This window comes from Lepisma saccharinum, chromosome 3 (genome assembly GCF_977018435.1).
Source record: "Lepisma saccharinum chromosome 3, izLepSacc3.1, whole genome shotgun sequence".
In the NCBI taxonomy this organism is placed as follows: Eukaryota; Metazoa; Arthropoda; class Insecta; order Zygentoma; family Lepismatidae; genus Lepisma; species Lepisma saccharinum.
In genome coordinates, this window is record NC_139231.1 from 72961640 (window position 1) to 72981376 (window position 19737).

The 19737-nt window shown below is 39.4% G+C and overlaps 2 protein-coding genes across 2 annotated transcripts in view; one reads left to right on the top strand and one right to left on the bottom strand.

Annotated features, from left to right (window-relative positions):
- LOC145985130 (RNA helicase aquarius) overlaps positions 1 to 19737 on the top strand; it is a 195012-nt gene that overhangs the window by 77357 nt on the left and 97918 nt on the right. The window lies entirely within an intron of this gene.
- Positions 7102 to 19737, bottom strand: part of LOC145985133 (putative G-protein coupled receptor Mth-like 1) — a 43556-nt gene continuing 30920 nt past the window's right edge. The window contains exons 6-8 of the mRNA XM_083118778.1: positions 16242 to 16386; positions 10716 to 10808; positions 7102 to 8732 (exon numbers count right to left, since the gene is read on the bottom strand). Coding sequence (XP_082974904.1) covers positions 8534 to 8732; positions 10716 to 10808; positions 16242 to 16386 — 437 coding nt within the window. The 3' untranslated portion in view covers positions 7102 to 8533. The remainder of the gene's footprint in view (positions 8733 to 10715; positions 10809 to 16241; positions 16387 to 19737) is intronic.

Sequence of the window (19737 nt, forward strand, 5' to 3'; positions counted from 1 at the left end):
CAACACATTTATGGCTTATTTTGTTTACATTTAGGTACTGAAAATCTAATTTGAACTTATGTATCCGAAATATGGGCACTTGACCCTACGGCCGTACCATCGTACCCCCTGGAGCCGCCGGTGCATGAGTATCTATCTATTTTATGTATGTAAGGGTATGAACATAAATAAATATTATAGCTATATCTAATAGATAGGTGTACTAATGTGTACAGCCGCTGCAGTTAATTTCCGAAACAAGTGAAGTTGCACACCTCGTTACGAGTCCATTTACAAATGGGAAAGAGAAATGAAACAGGAACGTGCTCTCTGGCTGGATAATAAACCTTTGGATAATAAACCTTTTCCTGCTCCCACAAAAATATGCAATAGTTAGGCTGGGGGCTTTATTTCGTTCCAGTTTGGAAATCGTAATTTCCCAAATATGTCATATTGTTTTTGCTAGTGGAGGCATTCGTATAAACTATAGACCAGAGTATCAATTATACTGTCTTAACATAAAGTGGACTTAAAATAAACTTTTGCAAAGGTAAATTAGACATGAGACAGTTTGCCTGCTATTACTAGTGGACGGCTGTACACACCTTTCGGATTTGCAGTTGCGAAAATGAAAATATAAGTCAGCTCTTCAAAACATTATTTCGAGTCACAACTTACGAAAGTCAGGTAAAAAAAACTGTCTTCATTCCCTTTGAGAATATATTATTCAATCCAAGAGCTGGGTGTGTTTGTTGTTCTGAGTAGCAGGATGTTTGTGTAAATTCAGACATTAAATGTCGAAGCTGCAAGAAAAAGTGCATTAACAAATGTACTACACGCGTCTTCTTTATCCGCCAGAAGATAAACAAACAGGTTACGTCATCTTTGAAGATTGTCTGTCACACAGAACAATTTTGTTTATTTTTTTCCGCAGTAGCCTTGCTTGGCACGAGCTTGTTTTTTTCAGTCTAATTTTGTTCTTGGTATATTGCGTCAATTATTTTCAACTGCGTCACTGTTTCGTACTTACACGTATTAATAAAAACGATATTTCAAGGTCATGTAGTCCGAAACTTTGTGGCTCATGGCAGGTCTATAACTGAAGCTTTGTTCAAGTTGTTCACCTTTTCAATTCTGGCGTAGTGGTAAAGTCGTCCCGGGTTCGATGCCCGGTGGAGGCACATAGTGCTTCAGATGCCACTTTAAACTGTAGGTCCAGTCTCGATTATCCTTTCTGTGCATAAATTGGACATAAAAACGAACTCAAACCTTGCCAATTCCTGATTATTTTATAAATATAGCTGTGATAAAAATAAACGTATAGAATGCAATATTAACTGTTCCGCAACACTCCACCCTTACCGGGTCGCTTCTGGCAGGAAGAAAACCAAAATAAACCACTAAATAGGCTCGTTAGTCCTGGGTTCCCATCCCTTTCCTCACCAGAGCGCTCGAAACCAAAGAATCAATCACAGGGAAGATCACACGGAATTTTCGTTGCAGGGTAATTGCTGAAAGTCGCAGTAATGGGCTTTATACATTTATTTACAACAAACAAGGCTCGGATTCTTCCATTAGTTCAATATTTTACATTATTTACATAATTCCTAATTTGAGCCCCAAGGCGGAACCGCGGGGTGGAGGCTAGCATCGGCGGAACCGCCTCGGGATGCTTTGTGAATGATGGGAGGCCGCCGAAGTCCGTGAAATCACTCTCCCTCCAGCTATCCGTTTCGTCCTCTGTCAGACAGGCCATATTTATACTAACTCCCTCGTCGCATGGGGGAGGGCTTAAAGTTCAATTATTGGTTCTTTCAAACTACACTGAACCATGGAAGAAACCCAAGAATACAGACTCTTCACAAATTACAATAACTAACTCTAATTCGGATCTGGCGAGCTCACACACAACTATGAAATAATAATAATCTTAATTAATTCTCATAATTATCCACAAAGCACATAAAAGCAAATACTGTTTTTGCAAGATAACTTAAGAAAACTGTATCATTACTCTCCATATTGATGTTAACCTCGTCTCACTTTTGTCCACAAACATAGGGTAAGGACGGGGCAAACGGACACCGGGGCAAACGGACAGTCCCTAAGAAAAATACGAATAATTTGGCTTTGAAGTTTGCAACAGTGCATCGGTTGGCGTTGTGATTTGAAGCAGAACGTTGGCGAGAAGGTGTGTTGAACATCGGTTGAAATCTTGAAGAAGAACGCCAATCCAGCCGTAAAACCTGACCAGGTAAGGATATTTGTACTAGCAAAAACCTAAACAGTAAAAATCTGTGTGCGGAACATAAGGATTGCTTGGATTATGATGGTCCCGCCAAAGTTGCGCTTTGTAGTGTCGTTATGTCATTGCCTCCTCGACATACACAGCCTGTGGCAACATGCTGCTGCCATCTGGTGGGCTTTTTCGAAAATGTAAAGCCCAAGGCTACAGGCGGGGCGAACGGACAGGCTTGTGTTGGGGCAAACGGACATGCATAAAGTGCATATCATTTAAATACTATAAGGTATTATGTAATTCAGCAACTAATCTACATTTAACTCAAAGTCGAAAGGACATGTGTGAATTGTATGTAATACATGTTTTACCCTTCAGATGTATGCCTTTCTAAAATAATGGGTCCTTGTTGCAGGATAGTGCGACATCGTGAACGATCCACAGACCGCTTTTCCTGGACAGATGACAATATGCAGAGGGCTGTTAATGCAGTACAAGATGGCATGCCTCTAGCTACAGCCGAAAGAACATTGTCTGTTCCGCGGATCACTTTACAGAGACGGGTGAGTAGCAACGTGCAAATTCCGAAATTTGGCCAGCACACTACGCTTTCAAATGCAGTGGAGGTATACCTTCTGTGTTTACCTCCACACAGCACACACAAACTTCAGCCGCTCGACGTTTCGTTCTTTGGGCCACTTAAAACATTTTACAACGACGGCTGTAGAGTTTACGTGCGAAGAAATCCGGGGAAAGGTATCAATAAAGTGGCCTTTGGTGGCATTTTTGCAGAGGCTTGGAATCGTGCGACGACAGTGGGGAATGCAGTAAATGGGTTTCATGCGTGTGGGATACATCCATTTAATCCACAACGCCTGCCTGAGCACGCATTTATTCCAGGAACTGTCCATGAAGTGAATGGTCAAGATCAGTGATCACCAGAAAGAACCTTTAGCGACAGACGATGCCTCATCCCAAGGAAGATTTCAAGAACTCAACCTCTTGCCATCAACTTCTCGGACCTCGAGCAGGAAACGAAAAACTGGGGAATCGCACTTATTAACGGATCCATCCTTCTTTCATCGCTCGCCTTAAAGAGAAAAACTGACTGCAGCTAATCAAGCAACAAGACTGGGAAAGCATGTTAAACGCACCGCAAAGGATGTGTGCCGTGTATGCAACGTTGTGTACAAGCAGGGTCAACACTGGGTGCAGTCCTTAGTGTGTTCTGTCTGGTTCCACGTAAAGTGCGTTGCAAATGGAAATGACCCATACTTTGTGTGTTCTTCTTCTGAGAGACATGACAGTCCATAAATGAGCTAGTGTCCATTTGCCCCTCTCACATGTCCGTTTGCCCCGCCATGGCGGGGCAAACGGACACTGCTACACACACTGATTCATTTAACAATTTGGAGGACAACGTTCATTATTTTGAATTATACATTGTTCTATTTGTTAGCTCAATGTTCACACTTTCTATATCGACCATAAATGTAATTTTTCAATAAACAGTTTGATAGTTATTTTGCAATATATCCTTAGGGTGTCCGTTTGCCCCGTCCTTACCCTACCTATTTTATAGTTTACGACACATTTCTTCGTAGCTTTCATTGAGTTTTGTTAGTTGTTTTCAGTGCAGTTTCTCACTTTGGATGAAAATTTTGCTGCTTACAAGTCGAATAACGACTTCCCCACGGGAACTTTGTGGCTGTGCTATTCTCTTCAGGATTTTTCAGATATTTGAAGTTCTTATTACGTGCAACTCTACATTTACAAAATACCGTTTCATAAATGCAACACGGGCGACCTTTTCTAGAAACACCCAAATGTCACCTTTTGTTCCACGTAGTACACTCTTGACAGCATTTTGCAGACTAACGGTGCTATGGCGGTTTAATCCTCTGTGATGTTTGTGTTGTGACCTGTCCATGTGTATTTGTGATTCTACCTTCGTCAATTTAATTTTATCACCATTTATCCTCATCGTGATTCGCTAAAAGTGGCAGAAAACGAAGTAAAATACAATGGAGTAAAATACGAAGGAATAGATTTTTCTTTTATCCTTTTTTTCTGGCAACTGAGGCACCGGGACTCCTATAATTTAACTTTGCATCAATATCGTTTGTGGTACTATGGGAACTAACTTATGAGATGCCCGTACCTGAACCTTTCTTCCAGTGGCGTGCTATAGGGAGAAGGTGGTTGGGTGTCATGTCATAAGCTCATAACCCTTCCCCTTTGGCCCAGTATTCCTAAAAAGAGAAATTCAAAGGCAGGAAAAGATGGCAAAATGAGTGCTGACTATTAAAAAATGGATACGTAACCCTCTCTTTCGAAAATCTCGGGCATGCCACTCCTTCTTCCTGTAAAAGAAGAAACAAAAAGTGTTTAGGAGTCTCTAGAGCATATCTGCAATAGGCTAATAGTTTTCGAAATTGTGATGGGCCAAAAAAACTTTATATACTTCGTCACGCAGGACAAGTCGAATGGTGGTATTGAAAAAAAAAAAAAAAGGACCACTGTAGAGAACGTCGAAAACCATATTTTTTTAAAAAAAACACTAGTTGCTGACCAAGGCAGTTTATTAAGATATAAAAACACTTAACAAGTAACGTTTCAACCCAGTATCAGGGTCTTCCTCAGACGAAGAACTAAACTATATTACATATTTTTTCGTGCTTGCATATAAATTCAAACGGTGAAATGTTCTTTTATGATGGAAATCTATTTTGTTATTGTATCTTGCTGTGGCACAGGCTATGTATTCGTTGCAGTCGTCCTGAAAAAAGGGTTTTAGTATTTTACTCATGATCGTACGTGTATTCTTTAACGTGGAACAGTGAATCACCCTGCAAGCATTTCCCATTGTTTTCGAAACATAATACTGGTTGAGTGCGAGAAGGATGACGAACGTAATAATATGTCGGGTGGAACGTACGAAGAATGTGCAGTGACGACGAATCAGTGTTTCCCCAGTTCTTGTTGAAGATTGATGTTTGTAATTCATTTCGCATGTTGTATTTACAACGTTACAACCAGTGGCACATTTAGGATTTAATTTCAAGAGTGGAAAGAGGTGTTTTTTTTCTTTTAGGTGCAACATTCTGTATCTCCAAAAAATCACGCAACCCAACATATGTCAAATGGCACAAATATGCATATTTTTTACTACAGTAACACGTTACAGTGCATAAACTGCTTGATACACTAAAAATCAATGTTCTGAAAGTTACTTTTAACAGGTCACTGAGTTGCAGTTAATTTGTTATAGAAGTAACTGAGTTACCGTTACTCACTTAAATGTTACAGTTAAAGTAATTCAGTTACCGTTACTTACACTTGAAAAGTAACTGTAAATTACTTTTACAGTTACTTTCTGTTGGAAATTTGATTGCAAACAAATTACACAAATCATTGAGCATTAATTATAATAAAATAAGTATATGACTTACGTGCGTTTAATTATTCTTTGATGCATAATATAAGTCCCCATGTAGTTCGATACCCGGTGGAGGCACATATAGTGGCTCGGATCCCATTTTAAACTGTAGGCCCAGTCCCGATTAACCTTTCTGTGCATAAAGTCGACTTAAAATTTAAAAAAAACTCAAATGAAAAAAGTGTAAACTGTAGAAATAACTGTTAATATCGTTGCAGAAAAGTAACTCTGTTACAGTTACTTCCTTTTAAAATTAGGTAGCTGTAGTTAAAATTCCTAAATAGAAAGTAACTGCTACTTCCAAACACTGCTAAAATATATAAATTAAACAGAGAGACACGCTCATTTAAAATAAACCAAAATTGCACGTTCAACTTTGTCAATCGAAGCGCCTTCGAAGTGCCTCAACCTCGATGTAATGCATACAGAGTTCTGCATGTAATAAGAATTTTAAATCAATAAGTGATGATGACAACAATAGTAGGGAGGGTTCGAAGACATTTAAACGGGTAGTCTTCACAAAACAACATCGCTGACTGGTTTGTTTTATTTTACCTCGCTTTTCGCCACTTTTTGGCTAGTCGCAACAAGAATAAATGCTACTTACTGCTTACATGAGATTGATGAAGGAACATGCACACACAACCCAAATCACCACAGAGGGTTACACTACGTATAGTGAACCACAGGCAAAGGAGCCTGCGCAGAACCGCGTCTCCTGTGCATCGTACTACCGCGTCGCGTGGAGGGAATGGTAGAGTGGAGCATGCTTCCTTATGGCCCGAGTTGAACCGATGGAGAGTAAGGTGCGCGGAGACTTTTGGCCGAAGGTTTTTTTTTTTGTCGCTCTATAGTTGCGGCCTCGGACCAGTCTCTCTTTAGCAATTCTCGAAGTGGGAGCCGACGCTGGTTGGGGATACCATCCCCCACCCCCAGTTTAAAAAAATGCGCTAAACATTCCCCCAGCTGGGATAATTTAAGGGCTCAGGTATAAAACATGGCAAGTGACATTTTGTTAATTTTTTAGTTACAAAGTAAAATGTGCCATCCTTCAATTTTCTAGTAAATTGCCATGTTATACAATTTGCATTGGACTCAGTGAAGCATTCTGCAATTGGTAAACACAACACGAATACAATTTATCTACATAGCTTCTAATAACATTTTTTTCTTAATGAACTCAGAAATGAGCAAAATGTCACTTACCATGTTTTGCACCCGAGCCCTTCAATTTGCGTCTGTATATTGAACCATATAAACACCCCCTCCCCCCAAGTATCACCAAACCAACCAAGGAATTTGCACTTCGAGCACTGCTCCATTAGAAAAGGTCACTCATGACGTCCGTGAGGAAGAAGTGAAGAACGAATATAAATCCGACATCTTCACAAATAAACAGGTAAACTAATGGCAATAAAGTTATTTTAAACTAAAAATAACGTAATTTCTAATTACGTCATCATATTCTTTAATTGTAAAGTAAATAGCACAAAATCATTATAAAAAATACCCTTATGATACAACATGTAGAGCTATTTAAAGCCATTTTGTAATAATTTTTATACTCTTTGCTGCTTTGTCCATACAAAAATGAGTACTAAATGCAAGCATTCCGCATTGTGTTATATTTTTCAGCATACGAATGTATGAATGTTATATTTCTGTTCATGACGAAGTATGCGTATTTCAATAAAACAATACATGTGGAACAAATGTAAAGTGCACGCGCGCTCGTACACACACACACATTTTTATGTATAAGTATAACTGGAACTCCATATAATATTATAATGACCCTCTTATTAATCAGATCAGATTGATGTTTGTAGATATCTTAACTGAACACGTGTCGATGTCACGGAAAAGGTCTAGTTGTAAATAGTATTTTTTGACTTGGCCTGGGCCCCTACCTGCGCTATGGCATATCACAAGGGTAAAAAATCGCTGTCCTCTGTTTCAGGGTGTTTTTGACCGAAAATTGCATGAATATTTGAGGGATTTATTGGCTCCGGGAATCAAATTCGGATTGTTGGTGAATTTTGTTCCTGAACGTGAAAAATTTGCTATACCCAGAGTTATTTTTGCGCAGCTGGAACGAAACGTCCACAAACGTTGTAATGCGACTTTCCATAAATGTTGCGCGTGTGGGCATGGCTTATTCTTGAGACACTTTGTTCCTCTCTGGTTAGCAAAATTTAACTCTCCCATCTTACGCTTGTGATGTCACAAGTAGCACATTTGAATTTCCTTAGAAATACGATCTTGAAGGCCAGTGCGTCAATATACCACGTGAATTTATTTCTCAGCCTCTAATTAGTGCAGTATAGGAAGTATGAGATAAAATTTGGTTTCAAGTGCAGCCGCTTGTAGGCCATTGCGAAACTGCCGGCCCTTTCACACTTTTTTTTTGTGAAGGTGTTGTGGATTGTTATTCCTAAGAGAAAAACATTCTATCGTTTCCTTCCTATTAGCAGTGCCGTTCGGTCTGTTTTTGTTCCCTTGAGGACATTCCCTCGAATCTGAGATCTGATATCTGAATCACGAATACTGGATTAAGTAACCGATATCCGAATACTTCATGATTCAAAATCCGAATTAGATGGACATATCTCTAATAAAAAGCCGCTAGGAATTGAAGTTTCACATTGAGAAATCAAGAGGGAAGAAGGAAGTAAAAAATTTGAAGAAAATTTTTAAGAGAAGGCCACTATACTAAACCACATATAATGGCGAGATAACTGTTTCTTTTAATCAATTTCTTTCGTTATTAGAGTAGCCACCTTATGCCTGTAGCAACTTAGATGTTCAGGTGTCTGTTGGTAGAGTCCATTTACACTGTGGAGGTAAGAGCCAAGATTTGAAACGCTTGAGAACTGCTACTGCCTCGTTTGCGATAACTGTATTTCCTCCGCCAGCCTTTCTTCATCGGACTCCTCGTCGATGCCCGACGTCCATCTTCTCGGGCAGGGGATTCCCAGGCGTCTCCTGGCCAGTGCTCGAACGACCCTCTTCCTGCAGACCACGATCACGAAGATCAGCACTCCTTGGAGGCAGTTCACGACATCGGTCACGTACCTGACAAAGAAAGAACATAATTTGAATAAGCGTATTTCACAATCTCACACAACTCATCAACATGATAATGTTATAGTAGGCCCAGATTTAAGGGGTCTTGGGTGAGCTGAATCCTCGGGCCTCCACTGGATGGATGTAAGCAAAAATGTCAGTCACAACTGTCCATCTGAGATAATGACCTAATAGTTCTAACTAAAATTAACATATTTTTTATACATTTCCACTTGAGATTGAAAGTAAATCTTCAGTTACACTGAGGGGGGGGGGGGGTAAAGGTTTTTAAAGCAGTTAGAAAATAGCAAACGTTGCAACGTGAAAGTATTGGCACATTCTTAAATTCATATTATTGTCCGTTTGCAAAAGCAGATCTAACAATTTGCCTCGTTTGCAACATACCCTTGACTTCAAGTCACATCTATACTTATTGCTTGAAAATAGATACTTACTGTATATAATTTGCTCATGCTGATATGATGTGCAGATGCACATACTATTTGATCTAAGGCGGTCAAAATTGGGAACATGAGTTTCAAATTTTCACGAAGACATAATGATTGATTGATTTGGTGTTTTAAGTTCACGTTATGCACAGTAAGGCTAATCGGGACTGGACCGACAGTTGAAAGTGGGATCCGAACCACTATAAGCCTCCACCGGGTATCGAACCCGGGATGAAGGTATGAAAAATACGAAAAATATACAACAAGTCGTTTTCCAAATATTTTCTAGTTCTCGCACTCCTTTCTACCTACATTTTTTGCAGCCTTTTTTGTTTTCGTTGTAAAAATTTTCAGAATTTTATTACACGAAGAAATTTCAGGAGGAACTCTGTCCACAGCATTGACATTATCTTGCATCTGGTACACATTTTCTAAAGCGGGAAGTCTCTTACATAAGGCAGAGAGACCACGAATCGCTCAGCCTTTACCCTCTTGGACAAAAGTACCCACGTCAAAATTGAGCAGAGCTATTAGCAGAACGAAAAAAAAAAAGTGAATGATTTTACTTCTGGGACCAAACGCTTATGTGGATATCCCTGTTTCATCTTGACCATTCCACTGGCCTATGCACATAAATTTCACAAAATTATCAGTGGCTTCCTTGGTGTAAAATTAGCACGATCTACGTCTGTGTTAGAATTTTTTTCCACTCCATGCGACAGTTTCTGGAGGTGTTCTTTTCGACCGCGGAAAACGAGGCTAGCCTGAGTGGACGAATCCATACCCAACATGCACGAAGCTGTGTTGTGGCTTTCAGATCAGAATTTCACAGGAATATGTTCGATTGTTTATTTTATAGCTCGTTTAAGATTTGTGATGGTTGTTACAACTGCAACAGGCCATTTCGAAATGGAACGAATATGATTTTCAAGTAACCTGCTTCCCCGTCTGCGTTCCACTTAAAGCTGTAGATATGCGCACTTGTGTCGACGGTCTACACTAACGCAGACAGACTGTATCGTTATTAGATAAGATCTTTATATTGTTACGATTTGTACTCAAGCCAGAGAATAAAAATTGATGCTTGAATAGATAAGTCCTATTAACAATCAAAAGATATAATTTCTCCTTCCGATAGGTCCTCGAGAAAAGCAGTGTCACTTCTTGCACCATTGCAACCGTAAATGCTTCCTCACACGGCGAACTTGAAGATCGCGTTGCGTAAGAGTTATGCAAGTCCATTTATAGCAACGATCATGGCTAAGGTAGATGCTAGAGTATATTTGTGCATGACCAAGCAGGGCATAGGTAATTAAATGTTGTTGCATCAACAAACCTATTTGTGGACATGGTGAGTTGTTGCACACTTCTTATCTGTACAGCTCCTGCAATATGAATTTACTTCACACCTTTCAAAGGAAAATATCAGTCAAGTACTGTGCTTATTTGAATCATATCAAAAGGAAAAATATTCAGAGTTTTATCTGCTAGATAGGTCTTTTAGGTCTGTAATTTTGTTAGTTATTTAGTTTTGTGAACTTACCAGAATGAACTGTCGTCTTCAACTGAATATGATATGACTTCGAAAATCCACGTGATTCCCATAACGAAGAATAGTTTTAAGTACATCATACACCTACAAAGAGAAATGAAAGTATGCATAATAAGTTCTTCACGACCTGAGGAGGTGAAAAAAAAATAAGCTGGAGAGATTAGACTTAACATGCAGCCAAATATGGCAAATAGGGTGGGTGTAGTTATTTACAGGCTAATCTGCGTTCCATCGAATAAGTTCACTTTCAGTGTGGTCGTTACAACTTAGAAGTGTTCGTACTACAAGAACACTGTTTTCTAGTTGCTAGACTCTGTTTCAAGGCAAAGAATTGAGAGCTGGTGTGTTCTACAGAATGTTATCGAAATACATTTTCAGGATGGGGCAATGACATCACCCTCCCCCTGGAGGTGACTTTGCCCACAGTATTGAGAGTAATGTAAATTGGGTACAAATTATCGTTAAATACCGTCCAGGACCTTGAAAAGCTGGCCGTCTGTTTTGAAATTATTCTTGTCGAATCACTGTGAATCCACCAGGCTTAGTGACTTGCCGCTAGGATTGCCAACCGCGCCTTGTATTATCAATCACGGAACCTACTTTTTCTTCATCACGTTTGATGATATGTTGGCATGCATTGGGACGAGAACGGGTTAAAAAAAACCACGTATGTGGCCCGTTCCCCTCTACTTTTCAACCATGCACCAATAAGAAGTGAGGCCTTGTTGGATAAACACGGCCTACTTTTATGAAAACAAACTCGGCGATCTTTCCGCCACGTGCTACGCCCGAAATTGTTCAAAGTGATAATTGGAACCTGACTTGGCTTGGGTTCACATAAAATTCTTGGGCGAAATGAGGTTTTCAAAAAACTGTGCTTCCTTCTTTAAAGTTGTTGTACACGATACCCAGAATTACATTTTGTATGTGTGTGTGTGTGTGTACGTGTTTGAAAATAATCCACAGAAGTTGTTTTTAGATATATACTTCAGTAATGTCAACTCGTATGGATAGGTAATAAAATAAAATAAAAATTATATAGTGTTATTTTCTCGTTTGCATCATCATTGGTTTCCTTAAAGAATGAAGAAAAGTCTCGTACACTTTATTTAATATTGATATTCTTTCGTCATGTTACTGGTTACTATGATGATTTTAGAAAAATTATTAATATAAATATAGTCTTTGTGTTAAGTGACATTTGTCATTTATTTATTTCTTCTTCTTTTCCATCCCCATCTGCCATTAAGCGTCGGGTACCATCATCCACTTCCTATACGCTTTTCGGCCTAAGGCTAGTTTTCGGACTTCCGGCATTGTTTTCCCTTTCTTCTTTCCTATCTTTTCCACGTACTCTTCCCATTGAACTCTTGATCTTCCTCTCCTCTCTTGTCTTCTGGTCTAGCCTCCATCACCTGTCTATGCTTGCGATCCTCCTGCATTCTTATAACATGTCCAAGCCATTGTAGTGCCTTTCTGTTGTTTCCAATAGTTTTTTTTTGCTGTAACTGATCTCTAATGGTGGTATTTCTAATCCTATCTCTGCTAATCTTTCCTACTGCTCTTCGTAGGTATCACATCTCCGCTGCTTGAAATCTGTTATTCTGTTTTGGTAATAACGTCAAGCTCTCTGTTCCATACAGTAATGTGGGAATGTAGATTGTGTTGTGAATCATCATTTTCGTTTGATCACTTACTTCCTTTTTACCAATTAATGTGTTGTTGAGTTGATAGTACACTTGGTTTGCCTTTAGTAATATATTATTTACTTCTTCATCCATTCTTCCATCTGATGTTATGACTGTTCCTAGGTATGTGTATCTGTTTACATGTTCCAGCCGCTTCTCTTTCCACTATATTTCGGGGTACAGTTTATCTTTCTTTTGTCACCACCACTGTTATCCACGTTCATGCTCATTCCATTGTCTTATATTGTACTCGCCCCTTCGATTACCGGCTTCTGTAACTCTTCTCTATTCCTAGCCAACAGGGCAATGTCGTCAGCATATACAAAGGACTGCACTACTGGTCTCATCTTTCGATTTCCTACTTTTTATCTCCCAGTTCTTAGTTTACATTGTTTGATGATCTGGTTCATAAGGATAAAAAACAGAAGGGGACTCAGGCTGTCTCCCTGTTTTACTCCTATTTCTATCCAATTCATTTGAGCATTTCCCCGCAATGAGAATGCTTTGATTTGTTTATCCGTGCTTTGAAAATAAATGGAATGCATCATGCTTTCAGGGAGCTGCTACTTCGGTTTGACCAGGATGCTTTGGAAATAAGGCAGCTCTAGCATGGATTGAATTTGCCACACAACTTCCATTTGTTTATTTACGTTCTGAAACGTTGTTGTGCTTATGATACGATGTGGAAAGAGGTTGTGATAACTTGAACCCATTTTCTCTGTCCCTTAGCAACATGAAAGTTCATCAGTTGTTTGCTCAGCTTTGATTAAACCGTATGAATACAGCAAGGACAACCACACTTCGCAATTGCTGTTGGAGCATGTGTCTTCATCAACTTTCATTACATAGCTTGGCCTTCCCTTCAAGTGGCTCAATGTAAAACCATGGCCAATACAGATACGCAGTTTTCTATTCTGTGTGTTTACAGGAATTGTATTTTCCTTATGCTGGACCAGAAGCTATCCTATGCTTATTAGTGGCTTTCGTCTAATTATTGATCCTCACATTCCGGGAAACAGAGTGAATTGAAGACTAAAATTGGTAAACACTGTAAGTGCCACAATAATTCAAACACCGTTTTCCACGTTAAACTGTGAAATGTGCCATGCTTTATAATGTAAACGTGAAATGTGGCTGGTAGCCCTCTTAGTAGTTCAAAGGGCGTGTAAAGAAGCACTAGTGTGAACATTCTTACGGGCTGATGTGCTGAACGATGAGATTTTCCAACACTTTCGCTTTTGGCACTTACAACGTTTACCACTTTTAGTCCTGAATTAATGATTTGCCTACTATTATCCTTGCCGTGCAGGGATAAATGAACACATAACATACTAGGCTGCGCAACTCTATGGTCATGCCACACTTCTCTGCGCGCTGCTTGGCAGGAAATATGGGAAACCACCTCATCCAACTCCTTCGGCTAAATGACACGGAGTTCCATTGTTTTACAGCGTAACCTGCCTCCGTGACTGAATGGTTAGCGCACTGCACTACAAAGCCAGGCATCCTAGAATCAAATTCTAAGCAAAGAGTGGAAGGACGTTTCATTCTCACCGCAATTTATCTAAAGAGAGATACATCGAAAACCGACATTATGATGACCTCCCCGATGGCGCAGTGGTAGCGTCGTCGCCTTGTAATCAAGGGGTCCCGGGTTCGATACCCGGTGGAGACACACAGTGGTTCGGATCCCACTTTAAACTGTAGGTCCAGTCTCGATTAGCCTTACTGTGCATATAGTCGAAGTCGAAAACCGACATTATGCAACAAAAATACAAATACAAGTTGGCCTATAAGTCAGTCTACGCTAGCAGTTATTCGCCTCTTCATTGACTAGCATAGTTGCCACTTGACTAAAGCAGAAACTATTTGAGGTTATGTTGTTAGTGAGTGGGAGCTATTGAAACACTTGTAGAGAGTATTTAGGCTTATTTGATTAGGGAAGAAATGTACATTGAATAGAAAATTATCTTCTACGGAGGAGTTTGTTTTTGTACTTCAGAATTGGTGGAAACATGTCCACAATTGCAGTGACGTGATTTACTTGTTTGTGGACGTTTTCCAAACACCTTACCTCCATGTAGATCAATAAAAGGTATGAAACACAACTCTTATGTTGTTCCCAAAAACATATAGGCTAGTATCGGACTTTTTGGAAAATATATAGATTTTGGTTATGAGTAAGTCCGGTCTCGCTCTCATTAATAACTAGAGCCCGGAAGTTCAGGCATTTATTTTCGTTAAAATAGGCAGGCAAAAAGGCATTTATAATGTGGAAAATAGGCACTAAAAATGAAAAAAAGGCAAAATAAACAAAAAAGGCACATTTGGAAGTCGCTTACTTTTATCTACAATTTCTGGCAAAATGTTAAAATCTACATTGGGAAGAGCATTTCAATTTTCACCAAATTCAAGCACGTAACCATGTAACTTACCACTTAATGGCACACTAAATTTCGGCATGATGACAAATACACGATCGTTTCCCTCCAAAGTGCAGAACTAAACTAAAGATAGAGAACTTGATTTTGGAATGCATGCAAAGGCCCTTGGGCATTAGTGCTGTTTCTTGTCTAAAACGTCCTGACACGGACGCTGGACGTGATGACGTAATTGTGCAGATGTTCTGCAACAGGTTTTCAGCAGTCAATCATGCACAAGGAAATGCTAACCGAAAGCCAATATCCTAACTCAGCATGAAATACTTTTCTCTCACACTTCTCTCCTTCAGCAATGTTGAAACATGCGTGAGTTCAATATTACTTAAATAAAGCGAAAATTATTCACATAATAAACGGAAGAAAAATAAATGCCAACAACGTTTTTTGGGAGAAAAATAATTTATATACACACTTATTTTTTAAAAAAATGGTCCAATTTCATTGAAAAGGGCAAAAAAAGGCATTATAATTAAAAATAGGCAGTGGGGTCCCAAATAGGCAAAATAGGCAAAATGAAAAGGCTTCTAAAACATTCGAAACAACATAAAAAACGTATATCCGGAAAAAAATTTATCAATATATCCAGTAGATAAAAAGAGGCATTTTGCCAAACTTCCGGGCTCTATTAATGACCGTACCTCCACCTTAGTGTATGGGGATTTTTGTGACGTGGGGGATGTTTTTCACATGCATCAATTGTGTTTAATTGTACTACATAACATCCTGTAAAGCATGTTGCATGCATGTGATTATCTATATTAAAAAAAATACACTAATTTTAATTTAAGTGAACGTCAGGGGTCCCGGGTTCGAATCCCGGCCTGGGCATGAATGTTTGTGAGTGTCTATTTATGAATTTCATCATATCATTACTCATCCCCATCTTTTAGCCAAAAGTGGCACAAAAAGCGAAGTAAAATAAAGCAAATCAATCAATTAATTTAAGTGAACATGTTGCATGCATGGGATTTTCTAAAAATGTTCATATGTTCAATTATGAACAATATACAGGCAAGGAAATTCAGAGTGAACCCTCGTCGTCACCGTGTAATGATGGGGTCCCGCCTTCGATACCGGTGGAGGCATATAGTGGTTCAGATCCCACTTTAAACTGTAGGTCCAGTCCCGATTAGCTTTACTGTGCATAAAGTGGACTTATCAATCCGATTGAACCCTATACTCGAAAGAAATACGTCACGCAAGATATTTGATTGCAACAAATGTAGGCATACGGAAGTACTTTGCATAGATTTTTTTTTTTTTTAGAATACAGCAACTGTAATTGAATTACATAACTAAAATATGTAGTAACTGTAACTCAGTTACTTCTTGAGCAAAGTAACTGTGACTATAACTAAAACAAACTGTTACATTACACGGGCACTTACTTAAAACGGAGAGATCTGATGTTCATCTGTGGCGAGTCCTTGGTGTCTTTGTACAGTCGGCAGACTGTTAAGATAAAGTAGATTAAATTGCAGAGCAGTAGCAGTGCGACTAGTCCGTAGAAGTATGCCCATGTTTCCACGCGACCTGCAAACCAAGGAAACAAACATATATTTATATTTTATAAAAATTTAGCCACCTCTGAACTCATGGATATTGCAAATTTCATATACTTAATTCGGTGTTGTGAAACTTCGGAAAGAGCAGCATATAATAACTGTTGATCAGAAATTTATAAAAAAAAGCTGTACAAAAAACATTACAGTACAATTATTAGATGTCTGACTGCTACACTTAAGACCCGGGGTGTCTCAGGTGGGGAATTTTTCCAGCAATTTCCCTGTTTGGGGAGGGTTTTGGTTTCAACCAGTCCCTAATAAAAATCTGTATCTGGGGTTTGATAAAGGCTGTCAATTTACAAAGAATAATTGGCCATCACCCCGCCACGCTTAGATGTCTAATGGTAAGTGACCCCTCACCCTTCCACCAAGGCGCCTAAAGTAACTATACATTTATCTATTTTTTTGTCGTTTTTATGTCGCTTTTCTATATTTTGCGTTAACCGTGACCGTTAGGATGAATGATGAACTAGTGAAATTGATGACGTGACAAACACATTGACATATTAATGACGTGATAATCAGGGTTCATACTCAGATTTAGAAGGACTTGGGAGGGAGGCTACAGACCCAGGCCCCATCTGTAGTGGGGAGGGGGCTCCACTAAGGAATAGTTCTTTAAAGAGGACCATAATTGTATTTTAAAAACATAGATATTTGAAATGTGGTAAAATATTTTAAAAAAATAACTCTGTGACATACATTGACGTAAAAGGTATAGTTTACATTGTATATAGGAAAACCACACGATGTTGTTAGCTCCGGGTGTTCCAGGATTAGAACCCGGGACCTTTGTCTTTGTAAAGCGACAAATATAAATCGTTACCTAATCCAAGAGTAAGCAGCAGTTCCCTGGATATCTAAGTTTAAGCGCTCTCTCTTACAAACAACTTCTAAAACAATCGATAAACCTTCATTGAACCTTGAGTACGGCAGTTTGAAATATGTCATGCGCCCCCTACCAGAAAAGGTCGTTTGTCCGCCACTCAGACTCAGAGGCCTGTAAGAGTCAAATCATAGTTGTCGCCTTCTAATCGAGTTGGATTGAAAACGAAAACAGAGTTTCCCTTTTAACAGTCCATCATGTTTTCTACGCATTCCTTCAAGAAGATCTTTGGCAATGATCTATATTTATGTCCCGAGCCATTCCTCCTCCTCTACTTCCCTTCTAAGGACGTGGGAGCCGGTGCATGGTGGGAACGGCTCTCTCATCCTCCCATTTCCAGATCCTCAAAATAACACCAGCCTTATGACGTGCCTACTCTATTGAAGAGGTGGAAACAGACACCGGGTATTGACCTTAATGCTTATCTCAGCGTCTGTGGGTGTTTTGATGCTGGCGTCCCTAGTAAGTGTTGTGAGTTGTCGTCTGTTTTAAAGAAGGCAGCCACTTATCATAAGGCATAGACCTGCAAAATTATCTCAAGCAGCAATTTCTGCTTTTCGGATACAATGTTGGCAAAGCAATTGAGAAGAGGAGAGCACTGACGTCGTCAGATAATTTTATATTTGTCAAGGGTGTCAGAAGTATCGGCAGTCGTAGGGTTGTCTGTCTCTCTGCTTTCCTCTTTTTCGTTTTTGTTTCTCTTTCTTTTCCCCTTTATCTCTAATTCTCTTCTTTCTCTTCAACCTCTGTTCCTCCCTCCATCAGTGAACCTGGTGGAAGACGCTGTCATCCGCCGTTAATTCGCCGGTAAAATCAATGTATCAATTGTCACAAAAGCTGGACGCTTAGTGAGCTGTTCGCAGGAGTTATTAAGCTCTTGTATGACTATTTGGTAACGTGGCAATGAACAGATTGACAAGTTAAGTACATTCTGACGTCGCGATCCGTGATTTATCGACAACCTTCGAAATGTTCCTCTATACCACGTCTAAAGTTCTGTATGCATAAGTATTACCAAGCAAATTGCACATGACAATGTTTGTTTTCGCTATTTTACGTAATGAGAGCTTCAGTAATTGAAACAATACCCCAGACAAGCTATGACAACCTCTGCACCAGCACACGTAAAAAAATAATTCCTTAAAAACGCGTGGACAATTTGCCGAGCAATGCTTTGCATCCCAATGAGCAGGCTTAATTTAAGGTCGTTTTGATGACATTGTCTGTATCAAATTAACTAAAACTAAGCATGGCGCAGCGGCCGTTTGAGGACCAACCTTCTGAACTGGCAGATGGCAAGCGACGAATCAACGATTTAATTGTGTTCGGCTGCCATCGTTTACTTTAGTCTTCCAAAGTGCTAAAAATTGCTCGTACGAAAAAAGCAAGAATCGGAGTTGCTCCATGTTGCCAGACCTCAGTCACGCTGTTTTAAACGCGGGTGTTCAGGGTGCGAAATCACTGCAGATGTGCGTGGGGGGTGGCAGACATACATGTGTGTGTGTATAATGCCATTAAATATGTGTCAACTTTATAAAAATAATTGTATTATAAAATATACAATATATTATATCGACTGGCCTTCATTCAAAATTCGATTACAAATTGAAGACTTTAATATACTACTAATGCTACGAAGAATGTTTTGCGTGACTAGGGGGAGTGCCAAACATGAAGAGACATTAAGAAGATAATAATTTCCTATATATAATTCACATGCTAATATGTGTTTTATTTATGTGTTTATATGTATATTTTGCGGTATCTGACGAAAGGCGATGAGAAATGAAGAAGAAATAACAAGTCGGACTGATTTCTGCGTTCGGGGGATTGCTGGGTTGAATGTCCTTACAAATGAGGCTCTTTGTTGTTCGTTCTTTGTGTGTGTTTTCAATATTATTCCCGTAAAGTATATTCGACTTCAAAAGTAATTGTTGTTAGAACAAAAACTCTCACCCCCTGGAAAGGTTTGGTGGGGGGAAATTTTAGGACAAGAACGTTGGTAGGGAGGAATTATCCCCTGCCCCCCATCCCGGGATTTCGCACCCTACGTGGGTTGCTAAAGAACCCTGTCATGAGTGGACCCGCACGGGGGAAAATAGCGATGATTGTACTTCCGTTGAACGCGCAAACACACCGACAATCAAAGCTTGGCATCGTCTCAGTGATAGCTGATGTTCCTGTAACGCTCACATCGCAAATGAGATTGCCACCCGTTCCAACACACGCCCTTAAAGACGATTGGCATACATAAATAGCTCTCAAGGTCAAACGCCAGTAGATTTGACATTTAGTATAATGAGAATTGCGTAAAAGTACTCATCTCAAGTGGAATTAGTGCGACATTGTTTAATAATGCGGATTAGGGTTCTTCACAAATCAGTTGAAAATGAAATTTGTGTACAGTGCACCATTAAGCAGTGTCTTGTTAGT